Source organism: Thrips palmi, unplaced genomic scaffold (assembly GCF_012932325.1).
Source record: "Thrips palmi isolate BJ-2018 unplaced genomic scaffold, TpBJ-2018v1 HiC_scaffold_3, whole genome shotgun sequence".
In the NCBI taxonomy this organism is placed as follows: domain Eukaryota; kingdom Metazoa; phylum Arthropoda; class Insecta; order Thysanoptera; family Thripidae; genus Thrips; species Thrips palmi.
In genome coordinates this window covers 3,143,958-3,157,837 of record NW_023144630.1, presented here as the reverse complement: position 1 = coordinate 3,157,837, position 13,880 = coordinate 3,143,958, and the positions used below count along the sequence as shown (strand labels likewise).

The following is a 13,880-nucleotide window of genomic DNA, read 5'->3' as shown; positions in this document are numbered from 1 at the left end:
ACCCAAGCCCTCCATGCAAAATACGGAATTAATTCACTTAGACCCTCATCAACTCTTCCTCGCTGGCTGCTCGACTTTGTCCTCCATTAACGCTGCCCCCGCCGGTTAGGCCACTGCCAGCGCAAACCACTCAGCGCGCTTCTTTTAAAGCTGGACAAGGGAAAGGTGGAAAAGGGGGTGGCACAGTGGGTCAGAAGACCGGTGGAGGCGGCCGAAATTCCAGACTCGTTTCGAGTTCTAGAGTCGCCAAATGGGCTTCAAATTGAACGTGTGACCCCACCAATGGATTGCTCTCCGAACGAGGAATCCATTGGTGGGGTCACTCACTCATTTCGAGTCCCATTAAGCGACTCTGGAGCTCAAATCACGTCTAAAAATTTGGCCACCCCCACCGGTCTTCTGGCCCACTGTGGGCGGGGTGCGAGATTCGAAAGCCTGCCCTATCGGCCACCGTATCATATCCCGATCCTTTTTTTCGCTTTCCGCAATTTTCCTCCGGTGCCTCTTTCCTCCGGAAACGCGCGAGCAGAGAGACAATTGCGTTTTTCAGCTTCCGGGCCGGAGCATCGGAGCCACGCGGAGCCACGCGCGGCTAGTTTGTCGCAATGACAGTGGTTTGTCCGATTGCTTCGCATTGCTTCGATTGCGTCCGGAAGGGAGCCGTGATTGCAGCTCGTTTTTGTCTCGCCACAAGTCTTGTTACGCTGCCGCACGCCAGCCGCGCCAGCCGGCCAGGCCAATGTCGCAAACTGGCATAATTGTGCGCTTTGCGATGGTATCGGCAACGACCCGAGGGGGGTGCTCACACTGCCAGAAACGAGCCTCCGAGCTTTGTTCTGCATGCCATCGATCTTCAGGCTGGTGCTGGGCCTTCCTTTTGCATCCCTTTGATGGGTGGGCTGACTCTAGACGCGTTTTGAGCTCCAGAGTCGCTAAATGGTACTCGAGCCGGACGTGTGACCCCACCAATGGATTCCTCGTTCGGAGAGCAATCCATTGGTGGGGTCACACGTCCGGTTCGAGTACCATTTAGCGACTCTGGAGCTCAAAACGCGTTCGAGTTTTGGCCGCCTCCACCGGTCTTCTGGCCCGCTGTGTCGGCCTCGGCAGATTGGCATCGAGAGTGATACAGCTGTCCGTCTCGGGTGGACCAAAGCCACGCACCGCGCACGGTAGCAAGACGTTGTATCCTTTTCAGCCGCCGGCCCGTCCCTGGAACCTGATCGGCCAGATCAATAATGATACAAACACAAAAGTGTGCCGTCTTGCAGCTCCTGCAGTGTGTGTGTGTGTGTGTGTGTGGGGGGGGGGGGGGGGGTGTCACTGCGGGCAGCAAGTGGCAGCGTTGTGGTTTTGCGAACGGAGCCCACGTGGAAAAGAGGACCCAATTTTCCCATCCCCCCATTGAATGAGTAAGTTTTTTCCATGCCTGGTGCTCGACCTGCTTGTTAGTTTGTTTGCAACAACATCCATCTTTTTGGTCCCGAAGTGTCGTCGGCCCGTAAACATCGAGCCCTGTATCCGAAGTACTAAAGTTCCGTTCAAAAAGTAAATTTTAGAGGAAACTAAAGTTTAAGTAATGTTTAGAGTGAAGATCGTCGCCGGAAAGTGGAGAATCTCAAAAGTAAGACACTTTGGCGGCTGCGCGTGGCTTCACTGCAAAACGGACGCCAATGCAAAACTGGCGGTTCCGCGCTCCACACACAAGTTGTGTTTGCCTGTGAGCCAAAGGAGCGTAGTCAATTACAGGTCGCTGATACACTGTTGTCACAGCAAAAAGAAACGCCGCCGTTCTTTTTTTTCCTTTTCCTCCCGGCGACAGGGGGCGGGGGGTCATCGAAATGAAATTGTAAACCGCAACGCGAGACCGCTGTTCGGAAAGGGTCCCGTCGTTATATTGTGTCGCCCCGCGGCAGCCGGCGGCGGCTTTGGGAAAGTCTTTTCATTTTCACCGGACGTGGCGGGGGCGGCGCGGGGGCGGCAGCGGGGGCGGCAGCGGGGCCACGGGGCCCAAGCGAGCCCAAGCCAGGACTGATGAATTTCATACATATCGACAGCTTCTACTCTCTCCAGAAAAACCTCACGAAATTTTAAAATAACCTTGGAACTGAAAATGTTCTTGGTCAAATGGGTGTCCCCGATGTGTCCCTCGCTCAACATTTCGCTGCACACTAAATGTTTATGTACAATTTTGTACGTGGTGATGCATAATTTTAAACCTGCGTACCGTCGTGCATAAAATTGTGCGTGAATTTGCATAAATTCGTGCATTTTCACGCATAATATTATGCATATTCCACGTATGCACAAAATTGTGTGGGTTTCACGCACAAAATTCTACCTAAACATTTAGTGTGTGTATATAGATTGTTTGTTTGGAATTCTTCATTATTCTGTCGTGGTTTTAGCCTACCTAAAGAAGATTCTGAGGCAAGATTGTGGGATTTTCTCCTCTAGACATGGAACACCTAGCTCTTGGTAGTCACAAACTAATAGAAGCATAAAAACCCGGCCTCAGATGAGCTTGGCTTGGTACCCCTGGCGTCCCTCCGGTTTGGTTGTCGTCCGCACCCCGCCCCACTGCAAATTGCTTTACGTTTTGATTCGGTCTCTTGTCATTTGGGCGCACATGTCGTGGTGACGGGCCGCGGTTCGCCCCAGGGAGCGCGTGTGCAGCAAGGCTTGCTTGGCCTCGGTCGGCCCGGATTGCATTAGTGTTGCAGTGATTCTGTGGCGACGAGGCACAGTGGGCCAGAAGACCGGCGGAGGCGGCCGAAATCCCGGACGCGTTTTGAGCTCCAGAGTCGCTAAATGGAACTCGTGCAAAAATCTTCTGGGAAATTCGCTCCGATGGGTTTTGCAGCACGAGACGCTTCTGCAAAACGCGGCCTCCTTTGCGGCGGCTGCTCTTTTGGCCGAAAGGAAGATTGCACAAAAGTAAAGGGATCAGTGTCAAGCGGTCGCGATGGCCTAATGGGCGAATCATTACCGCATTTCACGCGCAAGCGAACGCGAGCGGGCATCTTCCCAGAACACAGGGCGGACAATGGCAGTGCGGGCGCAGTGTGGGCACAGAGCAGGCCGCCTCAGCGAACGGGTTCACCGCCTGTTCTTAATGGAAGTCGTGGCGCGAAAGTCTCTAGGAAACGGATGATGTGTTGCCAAAAACAAAAGGAATGGGAGGTACGAGACATTACAAGGCGCGCCAAATGTTTTTGCACACACTTCAGGCGGAGACTGCTTCCACACTGTACTGCTGTTTAAGCCTCACGCCGTTCTGCGACTGTCTCTCTCCCTCTCTCACGCACACACAAACACGCACCGAATAAATCCACGTGTCAGTATCCCCACTGATGCATGCATTGACTGTCACACCACAGGGCAGCGAAGTGCACTTGTATTTTTTTTTGATGTGGGTGAGGCCCTGAGACTAGCCCGACTCAGCCGTGTCATGGTGTGTGCGTCCTCTCTAGACGTGTGTCGGCGTGTTTTGGCCAAACAGTGCCGAAGGATGCCGAAGGATGCCGAAGGCGTGTCTGGGTCCGGATGAAGGACGCATTGATAGTGGTTCGGAGTACACGGATTTATACAAGGTGTTTGTGGTCGGGAGGTTATTATATCACTGGCCAATCCTCGCTCCTCCCTTGCCCACCGCGAAGAGTGGAGTAGTATGTACATCGTGAAAAACCGATGCAAAACATCCTTCATACCCTGTTCTGGAGGTTTGGTCCGTTAAGATAAAAAGGATTTCAATGAATTGTGATTTTTGTGTAGTTAGAAAGTCACAGAGCAAAGTCCTCGTTCAGAGTTAAAAACTAACCACCAGCATACATTTTAAATATACGAACAAAAAACTCCTGTTATACTGTAGTAACATGGCTTTCCTCAGGAAGATTCTAAAAATAAAGAAATAAAAAAAATCTGTTGTTGTTCTAAAATTTGATAATTACGTCGTAAGTAATCCAAAACGGGCTAATTAGGGCGAGGGGACGGCATTGTGCCAACAAGTGTGGGAATGCTGAATGGACGCGGTCAGTGCACTGGAAGGAGAAGCCCTCCCTCCGCACTCCACTGACTCCGTCCGAGATTATGCTAAATAAAAACGCGTGTTTTCCCAACAAATAACGTACGGAGCTAGCCGAGTGTGAATCTGGGCGGCGGGGAGTTTCAGCCTGAATGGCCCCGTCAATCGTGTGGCTTTGGGTTCAAATACCTGCAAGTTTTTTTTTTATTTTGCGCTGCGGACTTGACTAAATTTGTGCTGGGAATTAAACCGACCGAAATTGAAGAAGTCGGTCTAGGCCCACTGTGGAGTCCAGGTTTCGCGGGTCCGAGGTTCGACGCCGACTCGCGCCCCCTTTTTTCTACGTCTGTGTTTTGTTAAGACATGATTAGGTTGGAAATGAGGTAACCGTGCCCTTCTTTGGCCGAGCCGCGTCCGCTGGGGTGCCAGAACCGCCTGGAACCGCCCGGTGCCAAATTTAATTTCACTTTAAGAGCGTCTCTCGCTGCTGGGAGCCAAGTGCTCATCTCTTCCCCATTTTCTTCTGTTATGCTTTTACAAGACGGGGACCCGGTACTCGGCACAACTTAAACTCATTGAGTGAAGATGGAGGGGGGAGGTAATAAATTCTGGGGAATATTCTCTCCTCTTATTGCAAGAAAAAATGTAGCGGGTGCGCTCCATAAAATAGTAATCTAATTTGACAAAAAATAATGGTGAAGCGCTGGAGGAGTTTGTTATACCGAGGCGCACTGCTGATGTTGTTGTTGTTGTTGTCGTCGTCGTCATTTTGCAGCGCTGCAGCGTCACATTATTACTTAAACAATCTTCCTCTTGGAATGACTTCCTGATGGAATTGGACATTCTTTTCGTGCCCGGGGCGTAAATCGAATCGGGACTAACTTTGCTGCAGTTTTAAAAGCCAATAAGCGGCCGCCTCCCATGGGGTAATGGCATCATTTTGGCAGAGACCAGCAAGGACGGGTCTTGGACGCTGCTCGAACCAAAAGTTTGAACGACGAGTCGGGGTGCTTTTATTCCTATTTCGCTGTTTTCCTTGAGTCTATTTACGCGAATAGCGTTAATCCGAATGGCATGTCACCGCGCCAGATAATCTCCGAGTGCAAGGGGACAATGGCGGTGTGACGTCATCTGTGACGTCATCAGTGAGCTCGCGGTCCAGACCACTCTAATCACATATACGGTTGTGTCGGCTTCGACATGTGCAGATGAGGTGTGGTCAGCAGTGTGCATGGTTATGCTGTGTACGCTAGTGTGTGCGTGTGTGTGAGTGTGTGTGTGAGTGTGTGCCTGCAATAGAGTGAGTGTGCGGGCGTGTGGCGCCTCTAATCACAGACAGGCAGTAATTAACTAACATGTTAATCAGAGAACTTAATTAGATTCGAGCTGCCGGAGGGGTGAGAGGGGGCGGGGGCTATGATGGGTTTGCGAAAGGCAGGGGGGAGGGGTCTGTTCCCTGGGGCCCGAGCGGGGCCGAGCGGGCCCAAGCCACAAAGGGTTGCAAATTGATGGGACGCTAACCACACACCCGCTTTATCAAAGGCCTGGTCCACGCAGCTGCAATGTTGGCGGTGGTGGAAAGGGGGGGGGGGACGCCGCCACAGTAGCAGTGGCGGCCCAGATTCCCGTTTTCTTGCCTCTAATTGCTTTATCTTTTTGAGAGATTTCCCGCCGCGGCAGAAGTAATCCGAGAGGATTGTGTGCGCGTGTGCGTGCTTTGTCTGCGTGTGTGTGTGCGCGTGTGTGTGTGTGTGTGTGTGCTTGTGTGTGTTCGTGCGGATAGACAGAGACGGCCTATTCGCGTCACTTGCGTGTCGGAGTGAGACGTGAAAACAAAATGGACGGGAATTAGTGTGTGATGACAGCGGTGGGTAACTCACTCATAGCGGCACTCAGAGGGAGAGGCGGCCGGCGGGAGAGGGGAGGTGGAGGGGGGTGGGTCGCGGTGGTGGGGGCAGCGCGCCCGCGATTGGCCACGCGGCGTGACGTCACGGGACCGGCTCCGCCCCCCACCCCGCCCCCACCCCGCCTCCACCGCGCCCCCACCCCAGCGCGGCCGAGAGGCACGAGGAGGGGCCCCTGTTTACTGTATACAATCCCTCCAAAGCCATCATCGAATTTTGCGCGTCCTGGCCGGCTAGTGGGCCCGCTCTCCGGCCGGGCCGCGGGGCGGGGCGGGGCGGCGCGGGAAGCACAGCCTTAATAAACTCAAAGTGGCGGCGGCGAGGACCTCGGCGAGGACCTCGGCGACGACCCCGGCGGACTCCAGCGTCTCCCAGGTGCTCGTCGTCGGCCACGGCCAGGGCGGTGACGGCTGCCCGGGGGATTACGGACGGCCCCGCGAAGGCACGCGTCTACACTGTAAAGGGGCGCCGCGTAAACGACGAGCACTGGGAAGGGGGCGGGAAGGGGGCACGCCGAACGCAGGCAGCTGCGGCCACCTGGCTTACGCACGCTCCCCGAAGGTCCCCGAAGTGCCAAGAGGCTGGGGCGAGCTCCAGCGCGACGGGCCGAGAAGGCAGGAAAGAGAAAACAATATAGGGAGCGACGGCGTGGAGGGGGAGGACGGGGCGGAGCCTGGCCGCGGCGCGGCGGCGAGGGGGCCCTGACGGCGAGCGAGACCGCGCAGCGCAGCCCGCCCGTCCCGGCACCGTCCCGGCTGTCCCGCAGCACCGCGCGTAGCGTAGCGTCGCGCAGCGTCGCGCAGCGGAGAGTGTTCGTTCGACCCAGCGCCGCGACGCGCCGCGACGCCGCGAGACCCAGCGTCGCGAGACCCAGCCACGCAGCCATGGACGGCGACAGCAGGGACTCCTCGGAGCTCAGCGTCGAGCTCGACTCCGCCGCGCCGCGTCCACCGGCCTCGCCGTCGGCGTCAGGGCCGCGGCCCGCCGCCAAGGACGAGGACTCGGACTCCGACGACCAGGTGCAGGCGCCGCCAGGGCCGCCAGGGTCGGCGGCCCCGGGGTCGGCGCCGCTGGGGCCGGCCGTCGCGCCACGCGGCTTCCCGCACGTGGTGACCAGCGCCGACCTGGCGGACCTGATGCGACACCACCACCACCCCGCCATGATGCTGCACCCGCACCTGCACCGCCCGCCCTTCAAGAACAACAACAACAACACCATCAACAACAACCACCTGAAGACGCCCACGCCGCCGGCCGGGCCGCGCCACTCCATCGACGCCATCCTGGGCCTGCACAGCAACAACGGCACGCAGCCCTCGCAGCGAAGGACCCCGGACTCCTGCACTGGGGGCGAGTCTGGCGGTGAGTGTCAAGTGTCGCCTCCACGAACCGAGCGTGTGACCCCACCAATGGATTCCTCTTTCCGAGAGCAGTCCATTGGTGGGGTCACACGTTCGGTTCGTGTCCTGTTTAGCGACTCTGGAGCTCAAAACGCGTCTAGAGTTTTGGCCGCCGGCGCCGGTCTCCTGGCCCGCTGTGCGGCAGCTGCACTGCCAAACGGAAACAAAAAACCGCGCGCCGCCACCGGGAGTAGAACCCGAGCCTTGGCCGTGATAGCACGCCTCATCGAAATGGCGACATGGAGTGCCCCGAGGTGCTCCACGCGACACCCGAATCTAGTTTAATTAGGCCGCCGATAAGGCCTCTTGAGGGGCAATTACTGCACGCCGTGTCGCGGCGTTCTGATTGGTACTTGGCAGCGACTTCGGGACCACCTGCCGGCCGCCACTGCTGTCCATTCGCTTTGTTGACGTCAGGATTTGGGCCATCGCAAAACGCGGTGACCAGTTTTGAACCCGCCAACAAATTTGTCACTACTGCAGGTACACGAAATGCGCTGTGCGGGCCGCGGTTGAGTAAGATTGTCCTAATCAGAAATGGATTGTTGCAGTTAGTTACAAAGACACGCGCATGGGTGAAACGGTTCCTGGCTTTCAGGAACTCACCGGTGGTAATCGCCTATGTTTATGCTATCGGGTACCTGGGTACCCGTGGTGAAACGTAAACCAAATGGGTAGCGTTTTCGCCATCCTCTTGTCCTCCCCGCGTGAATGCTGTTCCGACCTTTGACCTCTGCCCCAGGGCAAGAGCCGATCCGTCCCCGAGCCCAAATCAGAGGCAATAAGTGTCCTTTTCCAGTGCCCTGGGCCTCAGCCGTCGGCCTGAAGCCGCCCCTCGGGCTTCAATATACTTCTGTAAACAGCGTCCTCTCCTCTTTTCTCTCTCTCTCTCTCTCTCTCTCTCTCTCTCTCTCTCTCTCTCTCTCTCTCTCTCTCTCTCTCTCTCTCTCTCAATTAGCCTTCCAGAGTGACAGCGCGCCGCGCGCCGCCCGAGGGCGAGCTGTGACAGCCTGTCTCTCTCGCACCCACGCGACAGAGACGGGGCGAGTGTCTGCAGGCTGTTTGAGTTTCAGATTTTGGCCGTTTTGGTGCGCGTCGCGAGACACTTATTACCGAGGTGGACGGAGAACCGGCGTGCTGTCCCTCTCGCACCCGCTGAGCACTCTGCGGGTGCGAGAGAGACAGAGCGACCCAGTGATTAGATAAAGTCTTGCTTTGTACTTGAGCGGGAAGGTCCCCGTGTGTGACCAGCCGCGTTCCGGGAAGTCGCGGCACGTATGACGGCCTTCTCGCTCTGTCACTCTCCGAAGGGGTGTGAGAGAGACAGAACGATTCGCTCTGTCACTCTCCGAAGGGGCGCGAGAGAGACAGAACGAGCCATCGGGCGGGAAGGCCGGCCGGTGGCGTGAGTTGTTTAGGAAAGTTACATTAGCGTCAGATAAGGTGATTTAAATTCGTCGAAAGTCCGCGCCAACACCCTTGTTTACATGACGATGATCACGAAAAATAATTTACGCAGTTACAGATTGGAACTGTCGGACAAGGACAGCAACTTGTCGCTCTCTGAATCAAAAGCCAGCGGCGAATTCAAGTCTTGCTCCCCTCTAGGCGCTGCAAGGGCAGAGTCGGTAATCAACTTAGGCCCGGATATTAGAAACTAATGAATTTCTGCGCCCGCTGGGCTGATGCCGAATGAACAGTGGCTGCTCTCTCTCTCTCTCACGCATAGGGCGCCCCGTAAGGGTGCGAGAGAGACAGAACTTCTTAGCCGTTACAAGACTTGGATTGACCTAATGGCCCATCTGCCATTTCCACGTTTCCCTGGAAGAGTGAAAGAGTCTTGGTAAAAAGGTGGCCGAGATGAGTTTGCCACGAAGAGGAGGTTTTTTTTCCGGTGGTGTCGGGGCAGCGACACATTACAGGCAATCTGATCCACTTAACGAAAACAGAGTGAAAACACAGGCAGGCGGGCCGGGCCGGGCCGAGCTAGCCGCGCTGGGCGCGTGGGGCTTTTAAGTGGATACTACCTTTTAGGTGGATCCCTGTTTTTCCAAATGGTCGCCTCTCGGAAGAGCGGCGTGACTTGCAGCTTCACTGTAAGTCCACAAACTGGGGGCCGGCCAGCCAGCCAGCCAGCCATGCACCTGCACTGGGGCCTTTTAGAGCCCCACCGGCCCCACTTCGTTTCATTTAGGCAACCGCTCTAAGAGTCTTTTTTTCTTTCATTTTTTTTTGCGGAAGGGTAAAGTTGGCAACCCACGGTCACCAAACTTTGATCACATTTATACTTTTCCTCCGCTTGTTTTTTAACTGTAAAAATGCCAGTCAGTTCGCTTTTGTCAAATCTCGGCCGCTTTATTTGAGACTGCAAAAATCGCTCGGTAAAATAGGGAGGACACAGGCAGAGAGAGAAGAGAGAGAGAGAGAGAGAGAGAGAGAGAGAGAGAGAGAGAGAGAAGCAAATATTATTGGAGCAGTAAGTCCCGCCCGTCATCGGCAGCCTGTCTGTCTGTCGAAGTGCGGGGGCGGGGCCGGCGGGGCCGGGCGGGGCTCTGAGCGCGGGAAGCCGAGATGGACCCATGTGATGAATAACACATATGGAGTCTGACGTCTTGTTTCATCTGACCAATTTGTAGCGGCTAATCGGATGTCTCTCTCACACGCGCACACACACACACGCACGCACATGCACACACACACAAGCGCGGGATCTCTCTCTCCTCCACACCAGGGCTGGGACAGATACTTTATATTTTTACCTAGGTACAGATACAGATACTGGATCAAAAAAGTACCTAGGTACAGTTACAGGTACTTGATCGAGCTCAGTACCTAGGTACAGTTACAGGTACTTTGGCAAAATACCTAGGTACTTTTCAGGTACTTTCAGATATTTTGATATTTCAACACATCCGCCCAGTAACGCAACCAAAACAAACCTCGCGCGACTTTTTCGTCCCTTTAAACTTTCTTGCGTCAATGACCCTTTTCATGCCAACGTGTGTGCTGTTTACAACCCCGATTCGTCGCGCCGCATCGCCGGCAGCTCCAGGGACCATCCTTGACCTCGCTCCTATAATGGGATGGTTCCGGTAACGCATTTTAGGGACAAACCCCAAACACCCCGCTGAGATGTGTCCATTGTTTCATAGTGCAAGTCCTCTGCGTTGTGGTGACCAGACCTGCCACATGGAGCCCGGAGGAAGAACATAAAAAGGGGAGGGGCCGAATATCTGTTTCTTCCCCGAAAACAGGCAGTCCTCTGAGTGTCTTTCTTTATCCCCGCACTGTTTTGAGCGCATCTCATTACCCGTCTTTCCCTACATTCGCGCCCAAAAGTACCTGTAAAAGTACTTGCAGTTCTAGGTAAAGTTACTGCCCAAAATGTACCTAGGTACAGGTACAGTTACAATTGTGACTTGAGTACCTAGGTACAGTTATAGGTACCAAAAAAGTACCTAGGTACAGTACCTAGGTACTTTTTACCTAGGTATTTCCCAGCCCTGCTCCACACTCTTCCTGCCTGTGCCGGCACTCTGACTGCTGCAGGATGTACACTGTTGCTTTGTTCATCTTTTTCCGATGTAAAGTCTTGGCCTTTGATGCAAGTTTTTCAGTTTTTTTAAATCGCGTTTGTAGTACACACACTGTTGTTCAGTTGACCAGTTAACTGACCTCCAATTTTTGTGAATTTTTATCCACACTCTGACAACTGACTCCCTTTACAGTCCCAGCAAATGTGCACTCTTTTCAAATTGGGTGTATCGTAGAGGCTAACAAGGTGGTCAGGTTTTTTTTGGACAGAGTCGAAATGTTTTTTTTTTTTTGAGGGCGATGACTGCGCCGAGTCTGTCGGAGTGCTACCGGTGTTGGGCAGGCCTAGCATGCCGGGTCGGAGGGCAGAGTGGCCTTTGGCCCGTAGCTGCTACCGTAGGCCTTCCTCTCCACAGCCCACTCACGCACCAATGCCTCGCCACGAGAACAGGAACCCTGTTTGATTGGCGTCGAAAAGGGTTCGGTTTTAACCACCGCCGTGCCGGATCGATATTCACCGCAAAAGCGAGGTGCGAATTTTTGTTCCCGCTTCTGTCATGTACAATAGTACAATAGATAATATTTGATGAATGAATGAACGAATGAATGAATGAATGAATGAATGAATGAATGGATGAATGAATGAATGAATGAATGAATGAATGAATGAATGAATGAATGAATGAATGAATGAATGAATGAATGAATGAATGAATGCTCACTTTCATCTGAACTAAATCAATCCGTCTAAAATCTTGCCACTCTCAAGTGATTCAATATCAATAATTTTCAATTTCCCCCAGGCTCCGAAGCCAACTAACCTGAGCGCGCGTAAGATTGTCATCGTGAGCCAACACGCGCTATGAAGGCCTATCCCGGAGTGTAGCTAGGCCCCAGACGTGTAATTCGTTTGTCACATTAGCGTTTTAATTAGGCTAATGAGTTGCTGAGTGTAGGCTTAACGCTGCCACTTTGCTTCTGTCTGTCCGTCTCTTTCTCTCTCTCGATCGGGACGCGATAGTGGCTGGACCAGAGCAGGCGTGGCAGACAAAAAAGGTCGGATGGAGATTATTAGATTACCGGACGAAAATGTTAAGAGCGAGTCGAGCCGCGCCGCCGCCTTTCAAACGCTATCTGCCATGTATCGTCCTCGCACGGACGCCGCGAAAAAGAGAGAAAAAAGAAAGAAAGAAGGAAGAACAAAGAAAGAACAACGTCAACAAACGAGGAAATGGGTCAAAAGAGTCTCCCATGGATCACTCGATGCCAATATTCCCGTGTCGTTGCAAAAAAAATAAATTACAGTTGAACTCAAGTTTAATATTATTAGTTTTACTCGTCCGGCCAAAAAATTGACTCGTGACAATGGAGTGACACACCGTTAAAAATAAATTTCAAACAAAATTCAAGAGACTATAGCTTATTGGTCGGTCTTTGGCAGTTGGGATCTGTGATTTCCCCGTTTTGGCGGGAACTAGACTTGCGCGCGCTCGGCGGTCGGCCTCCCTCGCTGCCACAGCCACCCCTAATTTAGCGTGTGCAGGGTGACGAGTTCGTAAACAGATCACTCCATGGCGTGAATATGTGCGTGTGTGTGTGTGTGTGCGTGCGTGTGCAAGCCCGCTTCACGAACGGGGTGACCACGCGCGACTATTATTTTAGTAGTCACGATAGCGACCGTTGTGTGTGTGTGTGTGTGTGTGACGGGAAAGAGGGGGTGGGGGGTGGCACGTGCGAAACCCAAGGCCCGAAGGGTACCGAGGCAACACGACACTGTAGATTGGCTTGCAGCGTGTGAAACGAGGCCTCGACGGATGTGTCGCATTATTGTCAAAAAGGATGGTAATTATTTTCCAAAACTGACGCGGGATATTCGCCTGTATTCTTCTTTTGTTGTTGTTGTTGTTGTTGTTGTTGTTGTTTGTATTTTCCCGGTTATAAAAATCAACCCGTTGGATGGGGTTTAGTTTGGCGTTTGAACATCCGACTAAAAAACAAAGAAAAATAGCGGTAGAAATGATCTGGCGACACCGGGAGTCGAACCCACGCCTGGGCCGAAATCATTTATAACGCGGAATGGCCTCTCAGCACGTGGCCCCTTCCCACCGCCCCGAAGTCTAATGGACCGCCATTCAGACGGCAGCTTTGGCGACGAACGATGCGTCTTGCAGTGGCACTCCTTTCCGCAGACAAAAAGAACAAGTGGGCCAGAAGATAGGACTCGAACCGGACATGTGACCCCACCAATGGATTCCTCGTTCGGAGAGCAATCCATTGGTGGGGTCACACGTTCGGTTCGAGTCCCATTTAGCGACTCTGGAGCTCAAAACGCGTCCGGGATTTTGGCCGCCTCCACCGGTCTTCTGGCCCACTGTGCGACGCCACGGTCGGCCGCGCTGGGCGTCGCCTTTTCGCGGCTGCCCAGCCTCGCACTGTCTAGCACTGTCGCACCCCAGTCGCTCTGTCTCTGTCGCACTCACGGGCGTGCCGCAGGGCAGCTGGGGGTGCGAGAGAGACAGAGCACCGCTCCGCGACTGCCCGCGCCCTCCCTCGCCCTTCCGCAGCCAGTGTAGGGGAAAAGTGTTTACGATTAGCGGGCGGGAAGGGGGGGGGGGAAGGCCCGCCACCCACGCACGCCTCAGCACGCCGATCATGTTTCGGAAGGAACCCGAAACACCCTCGGACATTGTTCCGTATTGTATTTGGGGGCCGCACTATTATCACGGCCATGAATTTGTCGCGGATTATAATCCGGAGGGCTTCTCTCTGCTCCTCGCCCCGAGATCCTAATGGTGTGGATCGATGTGGGGCATTCTGCTGCCCGGGGCAGGGCGGGCAACGCGCGGGCAACGCCGGTAACGCCATGGCTGCCAACGGAACTCGCTGTCAGCACTGAACCCGCAGAGGGTGCTTGCCTGCTCGCGTGCGGGTACCGGACTACCCATCAGTCTCTCTCTCTCTCTCTCTCTCTCTCTCTCTCTCTCTCTCTCTCTCTCTCTCTCTCGGACATGCACAAAC

General features: G+C 54.2%; 1 protein-coding gene across 1 annotated transcript in view; it reads left to right on the top strand.

The window, feature by feature from the left end:
* Positions 1 to 7,019: 7,019 nt before the first annotated feature.
* LOC117648407 (retinal homeobox protein Rx1-like) overlaps positions 7,020 to 13,880 on the top strand; it is a gene marked incomplete at its 5' end in the record, with an annotated part of 32,767 nt that continues 25,906 nt past the window's right edge. The window contains one exon of the mRNA XM_034390914.1: positions 7,020 to 7,290. Coding sequence (XP_034246805.1) covers positions 7,020 to 7,290 — 271 coding nt within the window. The remainder of the gene's footprint in view (positions 7,291 to 13,880) is intronic.